This window comes from Ochotona curzoniae, unplaced genomic scaffold (genome assembly GCF_017591425.1).
Source record: "Ochotona curzoniae isolate NIBS_2020 unplaced genomic scaffold, NIBS_Ocur_1.0 scaffold_4506, whole genome shotgun sequence".
Classification (NCBI taxonomy): Eukaryota; Metazoa; Chordata; class Mammalia; order Lagomorpha; family Ochotonidae; genus Ochotona; species Ochotona curzoniae.
Genome location: NW_024467119.1, coordinates 21,533,232 through 21,546,879, shown reverse-complemented (window position 1 = coordinate 21,546,879; position 13,648 = coordinate 21,533,232). Strand labels below are relative to the sequence as shown.

General features: G+C 44.2%; 1 protein-coding gene across 2 annotated transcripts in view; it reads right to left on the bottom strand.

Moving 5' to 3' along the window:
- MRPL1 (mitochondrial ribosomal protein L1) overlaps positions 1–13,648 on the bottom strand; it is a 90,647-nt gene that overhangs the window by 60,285 nt on the left and 16,714 nt on the right. For both annotated transcript variants that reach the window (XM_040966560.1, XM_040966559.1), the window contains exon 3: positions 3,280–3,538. In XM_040966560.1, the coding sequence (XP_040822494.1) occupies positions 3,280–3,538 (259 nt within the window). The remainder of the gene's footprint in view (positions 1–3,279; positions 3,539–13,648) is intronic.

Genomic DNA, 13,648 nt, shown 5'->3' with positions numbered 1-13,648 from the left:
TAACAGAAAATTTCCCTAATCTAGAGAAAAATTAGGAAACAATATCCAAGAAGGATACAGAACTCCCAACAGGCTTGACCAAAAGTGATCTTCACCATGACACATGATAATCAAGCTTTCTTTAACGAAACATAAGAAAAAGATCCTTAAATGTGCTCATGAAAAAAAAAATCAACTGACAATTAAATTCACAAGAGACCTCTCACAGGAAACCCTACAGGACAGAAGAGAAGGGAGCAACACATTCCAGATTCTAAAAGCAAAAACTTCTCGGCTCAGGATAACATACCCAGCAAGGCTTTCCTTTGTCTTTGAAAATGAAATAGGGCCCGGCGCTGCGGCCTAGTGGACAAAGTCCTCTCCTTGAATGCTGCCAGGATCCCATATGGGTGCCAGTTCTAATCCAGCAGCTCCACTTCCCATCCCAGCTCCCTGCTTGTGGCCTGGGAAAGCAGTCAAGGACGGCCCGAAGCCTTGGGACCCTGCACCCACGTGGGAGACCAGGAAAAAAGTTCCTAGCTCCTGGCTTCAGATCGGCATAGCATCAGCCATTGGGCTCACTTGGGGAGTGAATCATGGGACGGAAGATCTTCCTCTCTGTCTCTTCTCCTCTCTGTATATCTGACTTTCCAATAAATAAATAAATCTTTAAAAAAAAAAAGAAAATGAAATAATAAAATCCTTCCACAATAAAAAGATTATGCCTATTCCTTCCGAGACTATCATAGGATTAACCAACAGAACGCATGCATGGCATTCAGCATGTGGCCTGATGCAAAGCTTTCAGTAAATGTTCACTGCTAGCCTTGAGCATGGATAAATCCATCACCTGCATTTTCTCATTTATTCCTTGTTGCACCCATATAATGTGAACATTTTCTCTTACAAAAAGATGGAAAAAAACCTGAGATTTAAGGAAGCTAAGCAGTAAATCTGACGGCAAGCAACAAAGTGGCCCAACACAGAGCAGCAACAGGGCTGGGTGTTTGGTACAACGGGTTAAGACACTTTGGAACTCTTTCAACCCATATTCTAGTGGCTGTGCTCAAGCACCAGCTCAACTTCTGGCTCCAGCTTCCTACCAGAGCCCGCGTGGGAGGCAGCAGGTGACAGCGCCAGCACTTGGGTCCTTGCCACACACATGGGAAAGACAAACTGACTTCTGGCTTCTGGTTCTGGAATGGGTCAGCAGCTCTGGCTATTGTGAGCACTTGGGAAGTAAAAACAGCAGACAGAAGAGCGCCCCTCTGTGTTTGTCTTTCAGATAAAATGAAGTGAATAAAAATGTTTTTAATAGTGCAGAAGGTTGGACTGCGGTCTGTACTGTACGCTCTTAAGTACTTCCCTGTACGGCTTCCTCCTAGGAGCTCTGCCTATCACTGTGACTGTTACATTAGATCTCAAAATGTGTACCTTTTAGATTTAATAAAGAAAGACATCTTCCCAATAACAGCTACCATCCCATTTCCAAAAAAACAAGATTAGATTTCTTGGGGCCAGTGTGGTTGTGCAGCATCTTAACCCTCCACCTGTGGCACTCACTTCCCATATGGATGCCATTTCTAGTCCAGGCTGCTCTACTTCTGATCCAGTTCCCTACAAATGGCCCAGCAAAGCACAGAGTGCTGCCCTCAGCCTTCAGTCCCTGCACCCACAAGGCAGACCCAGAAGAAGCTCCTGGCAACCAGCTTCTGACTGGCCCAGCTCTGGCCATTGTGGCCAGTTGGGGAGTAAATCAGCAAATGGAAGATATGCATACTTGCTCTCTCTCTCTTTCTCTCTCTTCCTTTCTCTGTAACTCTTACAAGTAAAATAAATAAGTCTTGAAAAACAATTAGATTCCTTAAACAAAACATGTAAAATTCAGAGCAGTCACAGACCTGAATACTGGTCTAATGTTTTTCCTGCTATTACAGTTTTACATGCAAGCCTTCTAACTCTGACTCCAGCTGAAGCAAGAGTGGGGACCTTGGGACACTTGTGGTCTCAACAGAAGTACCCCAAGAAGACATTTTAAGGTTCTAAACTAATCCAAAGATCTCGTTCATATAAAAAAAAAAAAGAGGGCCCAGTGCTGTGGCCTAGCAGCTAAAGTCCTCATCTTAAATGCACCAGGATCCCATATGGGCGCCAGTTCTAATCCCGGCAGCTCCACTTCCCATCCAGCTCCCTGCTTGTGGCCTGGGAAAGCAGTTGAGGATGGAAGAGGATCCTGGCTCCTGGCTTCGGATCAGCGCGGCACCAGCTGTTGCGGTCACTTGGGGAGTGAATCATCAGATGGAAGATCTTCCTCTCTGTCTCTCCTCCTCTCTGCATATCTGACTTTGTAATAAAAATAAATAAATCTTTAAAAAAAAAGAAAGAAAGAGAGCAAGCAAGCAAGCAAGCAAGAAAGAAAACACTACACACAGCTTATTTCCCCAAGTTAGGGTGATACGTCAACTCCTTTTAATCAGTTCAACACTTCTATGCTACAAACTCTTCAAGAAAACAGGAGACACATATTCACCAATTCTCCTGTTTCCAATATGGTATTGTCCACTTGGGAAATTAAGAAACGGTTAGGAAGAGCACACATTTTCCATAAATTAATATGGTAGCAAGAAATTTTTTTTTTTTATTGAAAAAACACTGGGCCCGGAACGATAGCCTAGCGACTAAAGCCCTTGCCTTGAGCACACCAGGATCCCATATGAACCCACTTTCCATCCAGCTCCCTGTTTGTGGCCGCCTGAGAAAGCAGTTGAGGACGGCCCAGAGCCTACACACTTTTGGGAGACCCAGAAGAAGCTCCTGGCTCCTGACTTTGAATTGGCGCAGTTTTGGCCATTGTGGCCACTTGGGGAGAGAATCAGTGGATGGAAGATCTTCCTCTCTATCTCCTCTCTCTGTGTATCTGCCTTTCCAATAAAAATAAACAAATCTTTTTAAAAAAATGACGTAGGGGTATAACGGAACCCTGCATCCAGACAAAATATGGAATCCCAATGAAACTGTTGGGCATGTGTAGACAGTGGGATGCTGGACTGACTGACATTGTCTGTACCAACAAAGTCGGGGTACACTTAAATAAGAGACTGATAGAATTATGATTCCTTATGAAGGACTACACTATTGTAACAAAATGGAAAAAATCTGACGGGGTTTGGAGTTTGGGGAGGGAATCCCAGCCTGTACAAAATTGTACCACACAATTCAAAATTCAAAGTAAAAATATATTTATGAAAAAAAAAAGAAGAAACACCAAGACAAAGCCATGGTTTAACTAAGTCCACGTACCTTCTTCCCCAGGGACATGTCTAGGGTCAAATCAAGATAGACCCCTTGCTTGGGATTGGTAAAGTCCAGAACCTGAAATTTCTTAAGTAACTGAACAGCTTTCTCCACCTCATAGATTTGCCTGGGGAACAAGCGTTTTAAATAGACATCCTCTGCAGGTTCGCCCTCCATGTAGACATACGACTTCAGCTTTTCTATCTCATCTTGTTTTTCAGCTGGCGTTTTTTCTTTGGCACCTTTTTTCGTTTTCTTTGCAGGCCTTAAAAGAAGAAGAAAAAAAAAAGGATAAATTCAAGACCGGTTATATCAATATCCTGTGACACTTTTTTTAAAGCTTGCAAGACATGGAATAGAACAAGATAAGAAGATCAACTTCAGTTAAAAAGCACAGCCTGCGTCACAATTTTTCTACTTCAACAAACATTTAGGTAAAAGTGCATACCATTTGCCAGTGCAAAGTTAACTAAACACTGATACTGCAGGATTTTAGGGTGCAGCAGAGGAAACAGCCAGGCCATGAGATCACGTTAACAGAATGTGGTAGGTACTACGAGAGCAATCAGGAGCCCATGGAAAGGCAGTGTAGTCCAAGAGACTGGGGAAGAGCTCTCGCACAGACAATCCCATAAGCAGCTCTTAAAATACAAGGCTGGTTTGGATGTGGTAGCACAGTCAGTTAAACCACTGCTTGGGATAGCCACATTCGATCACGGAATGCTGGAACAAGTCATTCTCTCAATCCAGTCTCCTGCTAATGCGATATGCACCTTAAGAGGCAACAGATGACAGCCCGCGTGTGTGAATCCTAGCCCCCTGGGGAGGGACCTGGATGGCCCATCTCCAACTAAGTCCAGCTATTGTGGGCTTTGGGAGAGTGAACAAGAACAAGTACATGGAACATCAATTTCTTTCTCTTCTTCCTCTGCTCACTCTTTCAAGCAAATAAAACTAAAATACACTTTTTAAAAAAAGGATAAAGAAGGGCCAGCACCCTTCCTTAGAAGTAGGCTGAGCCTCTACCTGCAGCACCGGCATCCCTCACGGGAGCGGATTTTAGTCCCAGCTGCTCCACTTTTGATCCAGCTCCCTGCTAACACATCTAATAAAGCAGTGGAAGATGATTCAACTTCTTGGGCCCCTGTGCATATAGAAGACTCAGAAGAAGCTTCTGGCTTCAGACCAGCACAGCTACAGACACTGAAGCCATTTAAAGAGTGAATCAGCAGATAGAAGATCTCTATTTCTGTCTTTCCTCTCTCTCTGTAACTCTGCCTTTCAAATAAAAATAAACAAATCTGGGTTCGGCACAGTGGCCTAGGAGCTAAAGTCCTCACCTGGAACGCATCAAGACCCCATATGGGCCCCAGTTCTAATCTAGGCAGCCTTGCTTCCCATCCAGCTCCCTGATTGTGGCCTGGGAAGGCAGTCCAGGATAGCCCAAAATCTTGGGACCCTGCATCCACGTGGGAGATCCAGAAGAAAGACTCCTGGCTCCTGGCTTTGGATCGGTACAGCTCCGATTATTGTAGGCGCTTGGGGAGTGAATCAGTGATGGAAGATATTCCTCTCTCTTCCTCTTTTTATATCTGACTTTCCAATAAAAACAAATCTTCAAAACAATGAGATAAATAAATAAATCATTTTTTAAAAAGACAAGAGTTAGTCTAACTAGATTTAGACCCGATAGAAGTAAAATCCTAAAACCACACAAAAATTTTTACACAAATGTGCATAGCAGCATTATTCAAAATAACCAAAGAAACGAATATCCATCAAATGACGAATGGAAAGATTAAGCTGTGACGAATCCACACAGTGGAGTGTTAATCAGTAATAGGAAGGAATGAGTCAACTTTGTGGCACAGCAAGCTAAGCTGTGACTTGCAACATTAGCATCCCACCTAAGAGTGCTAGTCCAACTCCAGCTGCTTCATTTCAACATATGCTAACGTGCCTGGGAAGGCAGAGGAGGACAGCCCAAGTATCGGGTCTCCTGACACCCACACAGAAGACCCAGATGCAATGCCGAGCTCACGGCTTCGGGCTGGCCCTCTCCCGGCCTTTGTGGCCATCTGGGGAGTGAACAAATGAAAGTAAGATTCCTCTTTCGCTCTCCCTCCTTTCCTCACTCACTCTCTTTCTATGTGTTTCTCCATCTCTAACTCTGTCCTTCAACTAAATAAATGTTAAAAGAGAGAGAATTGCAGTACTGACACATGCTAAGACACACATGGACTAGAAAACATTATATTAAGACAAAGAAACCTGTCACAAAAGACCAAATATCAAGAATGGCCAAATCCATAGAAGAGGAAAGTAGATTGATTAGTGGCATCTAGAGTTAGGGGAGGGAACGGAAGAACAGAAACTGATGGCTAACAAGCATGGGGTTTTTCGAAAATGTTTAAATAAAACTGATGGTGATAATTACACACTTCAGAAAATACACTGAAAACCACTGAAATGTGAACTTCAAGTGAGTGAGTTGTATGATATGAAAATGATACATTAACGTGCTGTTACGCAGAAAATATATACAGGCAGGCAAAGAAACAAAATAATAAAAAGTGGTGAGGCATGAAATAAAATGTTATACAATGGAAGCTATTATAAGTTCTACAGGGCTGGCTCTGGGTTTGACAAACTTTTTCCATAAAGGGCCGGGCAGTGTGTCACAGTGACTCAACTCCACCACTGAGGGCAAGGCAGCTATAGGCAGTGCCTGAAGGAGCAAGCATGGCTGTGCTCCAGCACCACATATTTATAGATACTAAGTAGGAATTTCATAATTCTCATGTGTCACAAAACATTACAGTTGTCTTCTAATCATTTAAGAAATGTAAAACGATTCCCAGCATATGAACTATACAAACACGGGGCTGCAGACCTGATCTGGCCCACCGGCCAGAGTTTATCGACCACAGGAACTAAAAGGGTGACGCGTAAGGCAGGAAAGAGCGGAAAATGACGTTGGAGATTCTACACCAGAGGGCCTTTCTCCAGGCAGTGGGAACGCAGTGAGCACGAATGACGTGCACATTTCAGTAGGGGATTCTGTGGCTGTCAACAGAGGCAGGACCAGAGGCCATCCCAAGATGATCCTCCCTTCCCATTCCAGGTGGCACGCAGCCTGAATCAGAGCCGGGATGGTAATAAGGCTAGAAAACACGCAGAAGAGAGGAAGATACACAAAGTAAGCACCAAAGACAAGGAAAGGAGACAGAGAAGACTCAATATTTCTGAAGTTTCTAACTTGAGTAACTATAGACAGAGCAGTATCGGTAACCATGAGCAGAAATGAGGCAAAAACGGGATTCTGGTGAGCGAGGCCATCAGTTCAGTTTGGCATATGGACTTCAGGGTGTAAGGCAGACTGCATTCTTTGCCCAACCATTGTCTCGTTCCCCCTCCGAGTCCCTTTTTGCTAAGTGACTCTGCAGCCCATCCGACTAAAGGGGTGAAGTATACTTCCCAGCCCCTTGTATTGGCCTTCTGACTACAGGGGAGTTTCACAAAAATCATGGAAAATACACATTACAAAAAAATATGCATGGATTTCAAACTTTTTGGCACGAAAAATAGATTTATCCTTGAATTCCATTTTTTCACGAACTTTTTGAATATTTCCTGGTTTTGGCTAACCACAAGTAAATAAGGCAAGAATGATACTTGACTGGCTCTCAGTTTAGACAATAGGAGGCTTCATATGTTGCCTGCTTTTATATCTATCTCCCAAGAACAACATGCCCAGGCTAGCCATCCAGAAGAATGAGGGCTGGGTGGAACACAGCTGCTCCCACAGCGCTCCAGGCTAGGTTAGACAGTTCTCCGCCGACCTCAAAGGTGCCCAGCAAGTCTAGCCAAGGTCATCAGAGACTCATCTGAACCCAGCCTTCATCAGCTGACCCGTGATGTGTGGGCAGGGATTAACGATGGCACAGTCTGTTACATAGCACAAACTAACAGGGCACTTACAAAACACTTGAAAAGAAAATGTGTTCAACAGGTAATTGCAGGTAAGAGCTTGAAGCTAAGGGGGAAAAGCTACGGTAATAAAAAGTTTCTCAGCATCACTTCGTATCACACATGTACTCTTTCTTTAAAAATGTATTTACCTGTTTATCTACTTATTTATTCATTTGGCAGACTTTCAAAGAAAGAGGGAAAAACAGAGAAGTTCCATCAGCTGCTTCTCTCCCTAAATGGCCACAACAGCCAGGGCTGGGCAGATCAAAGCCCCATTAGCTTCTACTGGGCCTCCTACGGGGTTACAGGGGCCCGAGAACTCCGGCCATCCTCTGCTGCTTTCCCAGGCCAGCAGCAAGGAGCTGGATCAGAAGCAGAGCACCAGGAGCTGGAACTGGTGCTGATACGATATGCCTGCTCTCCAAGCAGTGACTGAAGCCACTGTGTCACAACTTCAGCCCCCACACACACTCCTCTAACCATAAATGTTGCTAAATGCTTATTTTCTTATTTTTATTTATATATATTTTATTTATCCACTGATTCACAACTCAAAGGCCAAAATCCAAAGTTCCAAACTCTTTCCAGGTCTCCCACTGTACCAGCTGTAGTGAGGGGGTATTATTCTGCCTACTATGGTACTCAAACATCTTTCTAGAACATATTTCATTAATTAAAACATTTGTGAGGGTAGTGGCTTGGAACTGTGGTTAAGATGCTATTTGGGGGACCCAGCGCAGTAGCCTAGCAGCTAAAGTCCTTGCCTTGCATGTACCAGGATCCCATACAGGCCCCAGTTCTGATCCCAGCAGACCCATTTCCCATCCAGCTCCCTGCTTGTGGTCTGGGAAACCAGTCAAGGACGGCCCAAAGCTTTGGGAACCTTTTGGGAGATCCAGAAGAGGCTCTAGGCTCCTGGCTTCAGATCAGCTCAGCTCCGGTCATTGCAGCCACTTGCTGAGTGAGTCATCGGATGGAAGATCATCCTCTCTGTCTCTCCTCCTCCCAGTGCATCTGATTTTCCAATAAAAATAAAATATATCTTTTAAAAATATATATTTATACTATTTGGGATGCTTACATCCCATACAAAGTGCTGGGCCCATATCCCAGCTCCACTGCCAATTTCAGTTCCCTGGGAGGCAGCAACTGACGGCTCAATTACTCGGGTCTCCATCATCCATGCAGGAGTCGAGGAGTGAGGTCTGGGCTCTGGCTTTGGGCTTGCCAAACATCTGATGCTGTGGACATTTGTGGAACAAATCAGCAGATCCAAGGTCACACGTGCACGTGCTCACTCACACTCTCCCTCCGTTCTTCCCTCTCTTTATCCAAGTCGATGAAAATCAACAACAACAACAAAAAAAGGAGACAGAGATTTCACAGGCTATCTAGGAATTCAATCCATCAGGAGTCCTTAAAGGGAAGGATCTGGACCTTTTTTTGGCTACCTCACAGATGGAGAGATGACACTGGAACACTGCAAGGCATTTGACCTGTCATTGTTTTGAAGATGGGGGAAGTGAGAACAAGCCAAAGAATGTAGATTGGCTCTTAAAGCTGAGAATGGCAAGGAAACAGGTTATCCCCTAGAGCCACCAGCACCTTGATTTTAACTTATTGAGACTAGTGTCCGATAACTAACAAAAATATAAAATACAAAGTATGCAGGGTTTTTTCGTCTGTTTGTTTGTTTGTCTGTTTTGAAAGGCAAAACTACAAAGAGAAGCAAAGGCAGAGAGAGAAAGAGATCTTCCATTTGCTGGCTCACTGCCCAAATGGCCACAATGGCTAGAGCTGAGCCGATCCAAAGCCAGGAAGCAGGAGCTTTCTCAGGGTCTCCCATGGGTACAGGGGTCTAAGGACTACAGCCATCATCCTCCGCTTTCCCAGGCCACAAACAGGGAGCTGGATCAGAAGTGGGCATGAACTAGCACCCATATTTAGGATGCCAATGCTGTAGGTGGAAGCTTTACTTATTATACTATAGTGCCAGCCCCTTGCGTGTGTTCTTTTAAAGTTTGTGGTAATTTGCTATGCCAGCAATTTAAAAAAATAAAATAAAATTCATGTCAAAGAAATGGATAAGAGAAAAGCAATTGAAAAAAATCAAAACAGACTCCAAAGGGCAGGTGTCTGGCCTTGCAGCAAAGCTGCTGACCACGATGCCCACTTCCTCCATCCGAGTTCCTGCATTCAAATCTCACTGTGGCCACCATCTCCAGCTTTCTATTAGTACAGACACCAGCAGACATCAGTGATGGCTCAATAACTGGATTCCTGGCATCCACGTGGACAAATGGGTTCAGTTCCTGACTGCCCTGCTTCAGCACACACACGCACATAGCCCCTCTTCTGTGACTCTCAAAACAGAAACAAATCCAACATCTGACTCCATCCTCACAGTTAACATTCAATAAATCTTTATTACCACCACTAATAACTGCACCCTCCTTGCTAACAGACACAACAGCAGATGATGGCAATCCTCAGACAACAGCAAGCCTGAGCAAGCGCTCACGTACATGGTGGCTGCAACATGTCTCGAGAGCTGCCTTGGAAGTAGTCCACAACATCCTTAAAATGTGTATCCTGAAACCCTCCAAACTGGAGAAACCACATTTTTGGTTTATATTTAGCAAAGAAGCAGTGGAGCCAATAGAAGGAGGAACCTGTCTTAGGAATCAACGCTGCTCTTTAAAGTAACCAGCATGTCCTCACCCTGGCTCCAGACTTCCTTAACATATATGCCGATTTCATCACATTTTCAAGCACAGCTGAACTTGTACATCTACTTTTCAACTAGCATGATTTTTCCCAGAGGCTGATGTTTGACTTTTTCAAATTGCAATTATTTGCCAAATCCAAGAGAAGTCTGATTCATAAAGGCATATGGCACTGCACTTATTTATGTTCTGGGACCTTGTTTCTTAAAATATTTGAGGCGGTTCAGTGAAAATATGCTTAAATTGTGAAAGGAACAATGCTTCAGTAAAACAAAACAAAACAAAAAAACCAGTATAACATCACTATAGCACAGAACAAATGAGAATCTCGAAAGAAGGTTTTCTGCCTTGAAAACCTACAACTTAATACATTCCCTCACTAACAATTCATCTCACAGATCCACTGTCTGTTTCCCATGGCCCTATAACAAATGTTTACCTTTACTCACAAGAATTGCATTCAGAAGATTTTTGTTTTTCATGCATTTAAGTAAGGTTCTATCAGAAGAACTTCAATACTGTGATTCTCAGTGAATAAGCTAAATTATGCTAGGAAGGTTTTTAAGAAGGTGCAGGAGCAAACACCTGGCAGTGTGAACCCAAGAAGAGAATTTAGCTCTAGTTACCTGGGTAACTAAACCCCCCAGATTAAGTCAGTAATAAGACACTGGACTCAGCTAATAACTTTCTCCATGCCCCATCTGCACCCAACTACCAAAACACAAACAGAAAAATAATTGCAGGGTCATACTCAAGAAAATAAGAAAAAAAAGTTAGTGAAATAATAAAGTGCATTTGTAGACCTCTGAAAATTCATGATCACTCCAAGAGAAGATTCCAAGGCCCATCAAGGCTGAACAAGTTTTCACACTGAGGACTTCGGGGAGAGGGTGGGAATCAAACAACTTCTGTCAAACCCTACTAAACGGAAGTCAGGAGAAGATGTCTAGGCTTATTGGCGGAATAGAAATGTCCTACAATGTTACCCTTCAGTCTAATCCATAAATATTCACTCACACCTCTGCTGTTGGTTTATTCATTACCTTTTGAACTTAATGCAGAAGTTCTGTTCCAGCTTCCAATGCAAAAGCTGGAAAGAGTATTAACAGTGAGAAAGAACTGGATAAAACCACAACTTTTCTTAATCCCATCACAAGCTGAGACCACAGGGAAGAAATCTGAAAACAAGGAAAAGCAGCCCCCCATAACCCACCTCAACAGGAAGAACAAGCCAGTAAGAGAACTATCAGCTAACACTCTACGGCCAGTGTGGCAGCACAATCTCCCTGCAAGGGAGAGACCCACGGGCAGGTAACACCACATTCACGAGCACTCTGCCATGCACTTTCACCAGGTGTTCCCAGAACACACAGGCCTGGAGGGAAAGGCCCAGGTATACACCACTGTGTCCAGGGGAGAGAAGAAAGGGCCAGAGTTGTGGTGGGATGGCTCAGTGCGGTAAGCCACCACTTCTGATGCTAACATCCTACAGCAGGGTGTCAGTTCCAGTTCTGGCTGCTTTGCTTCCAACTCAGTTCCCTGCTAACGTGCCTGGGAAAGCAGTGGATGTTGGGGTGGGTGGAGGTTCTGGCTCCTGGCTCAGTGTAGCCCAATGCCGGTCACTGGGGCCATCCTGGAAAAGAGACAGCAGATGGGAAATCTTTCCCTTTCTCAACACTATCACTCTGCCTTGAAAAAAAAAATAATAATAATTATAAAGAAAAAAAAAAGACCTCAACAATTTCTATGCCTAAGGGCAGGCGGGGCAGGAAACAGTGAGTCCAGTACCCTCTACCAATACATTGGGGAAGTAACATGAAACTTGCAAGCAGGGCCTGAAACAGATACATGGGAAGAAGGGACAAAAACCATCCTGCAGATCCAGCTGTGCTGGCTTACATGAGGCTAAGGGTGGATAAGGATGACAGAGATTTCCCCCTGCCACTGTTGCCAGCCTAGCAGGCCCAGAGAACTGCTCACCGGCAGGCCTGGTAGGGGAGAGGCTGCTATGCAGGGCAGACAGGGAGGGGCCTGGGCAGGAACACCCAGAGCACCTCCAGCTGCTCAGCCCCGCCCTATGCACAAAGGAAACCCACACTGCACACTGGTGATAACCACAACAACAACACACCAGCACCAGGCTCAGCCCCCGACCCGTGAAGGAGGAACACACACGACGGTTTGCAGGCAGACAGGCTAGTTTCCGCTGCTCTACACAAGCTGCCCAGCATCCGCTAAAAACGTCAGACATAGCGACAGGGGAGGAAAGAACCCACCGTCAAGAGGGAAACTAAATCAGAGTCGGACAAGCCAGGAATTTTTTTAGTGACCTTTTCAAAATCAAGACCTGCTGCTGGCAAGCAGAGCACACACACAGGGGAGATCCAGACAGCTGAGAAAGTGGGAGAGGGGAAAGGGAGAAAGAGAGAGGAAAAAAAAATGAGTTTTGCTCATCTACCTCATCTCAGATTTCTATTAAAAATCATATTAGGTTCAAGTCCCAGGTGCTCCACTTCCTATCAAGCCCCCGGCAAATGTTCCCAGGAAAGTGGTAGGAACCTTGGGCCCCTAAACCCCTGTGGGAGATCAGAAGTTCCTGGCTCCTGACTGCACCAGTCCAGCTGTAAGAAGTGAACCAGCAGATGGATCTAGCCCTCTCTGTAACTCCGCCTTCCAAGCAAATAAATAAATCTTTAAAAATGTATTAAATCTGAAAAAAATCTTTAAAATATATTATAAATTCACTATATTAAAAATGAAAACCACTACAACTAAATTATGAATGCTTTGATTCCATCAAGCTACTAAACAACTCTCACTGTCAGATATGAAAAAAAAACTCTCTTCATAAATTTTTGTGATTTTTAAATTTTCAAAAATATTTACTTATTTGAAAACCAGAGAGACAGAATCAGAGATGGAGACAGAGAGACGATGTATCCGCTGTTCCACTCCCTAAGTGCCCACATCATCCAGGACAAAGCCTGGAATTCAATCCCTGTCACCCAGGCTGGCGGCAGAGCGCAAGAGGCAGCAAAGTAACGGAACCATAACATGCGCATTAGCAGCAGAATCACTCATATGACAAAACAGAAATGCGTGCCAACACAGGAAGAATTATAAAAAATCATGGAATATTCACCCAATAACATATTCTACAGTGAGTCAGCTTGGGACCTATGTGATGGCTCAGTGGCTGAATCCTCACCTCGCAAGCTCGGAGATTTCACACGCGTGTCAGTTAGTGTCCCAACTGCTCCACTTCCCGTCTAGCTCCCTTCTTGTGGCCTGAAAAGCAATAGAGGAGAGGCCGAAGCCTTGGAACCCTGCACCTGTGTGAAAGTCCTGGAAGAAGCTCCAGGCTCCTGGCTTTGGATCAGCTCAGCTCCAGCCATTACAGACATTTGGGGAGTGAACCAATGGATGCAAGATCTTTCTCCATGTCTGTACTTCTCTGTAAATCTGATCTGCCTTTCCAACAAAAGTAAATCTTAAAAAAAAGTCAGCTCCATATGAAACTATTTCTAAAATATGTAAATTTAACAGCAAGCAAGACACAGAACAGAGTATACCAGATATTATTACTTATACAAAAACTAAGTAATATATACAGATCATTAAAACTGAGTGGTTCAGGAACGGTGGAAACAAGACCTGCTTTTCACTACATACCCCTT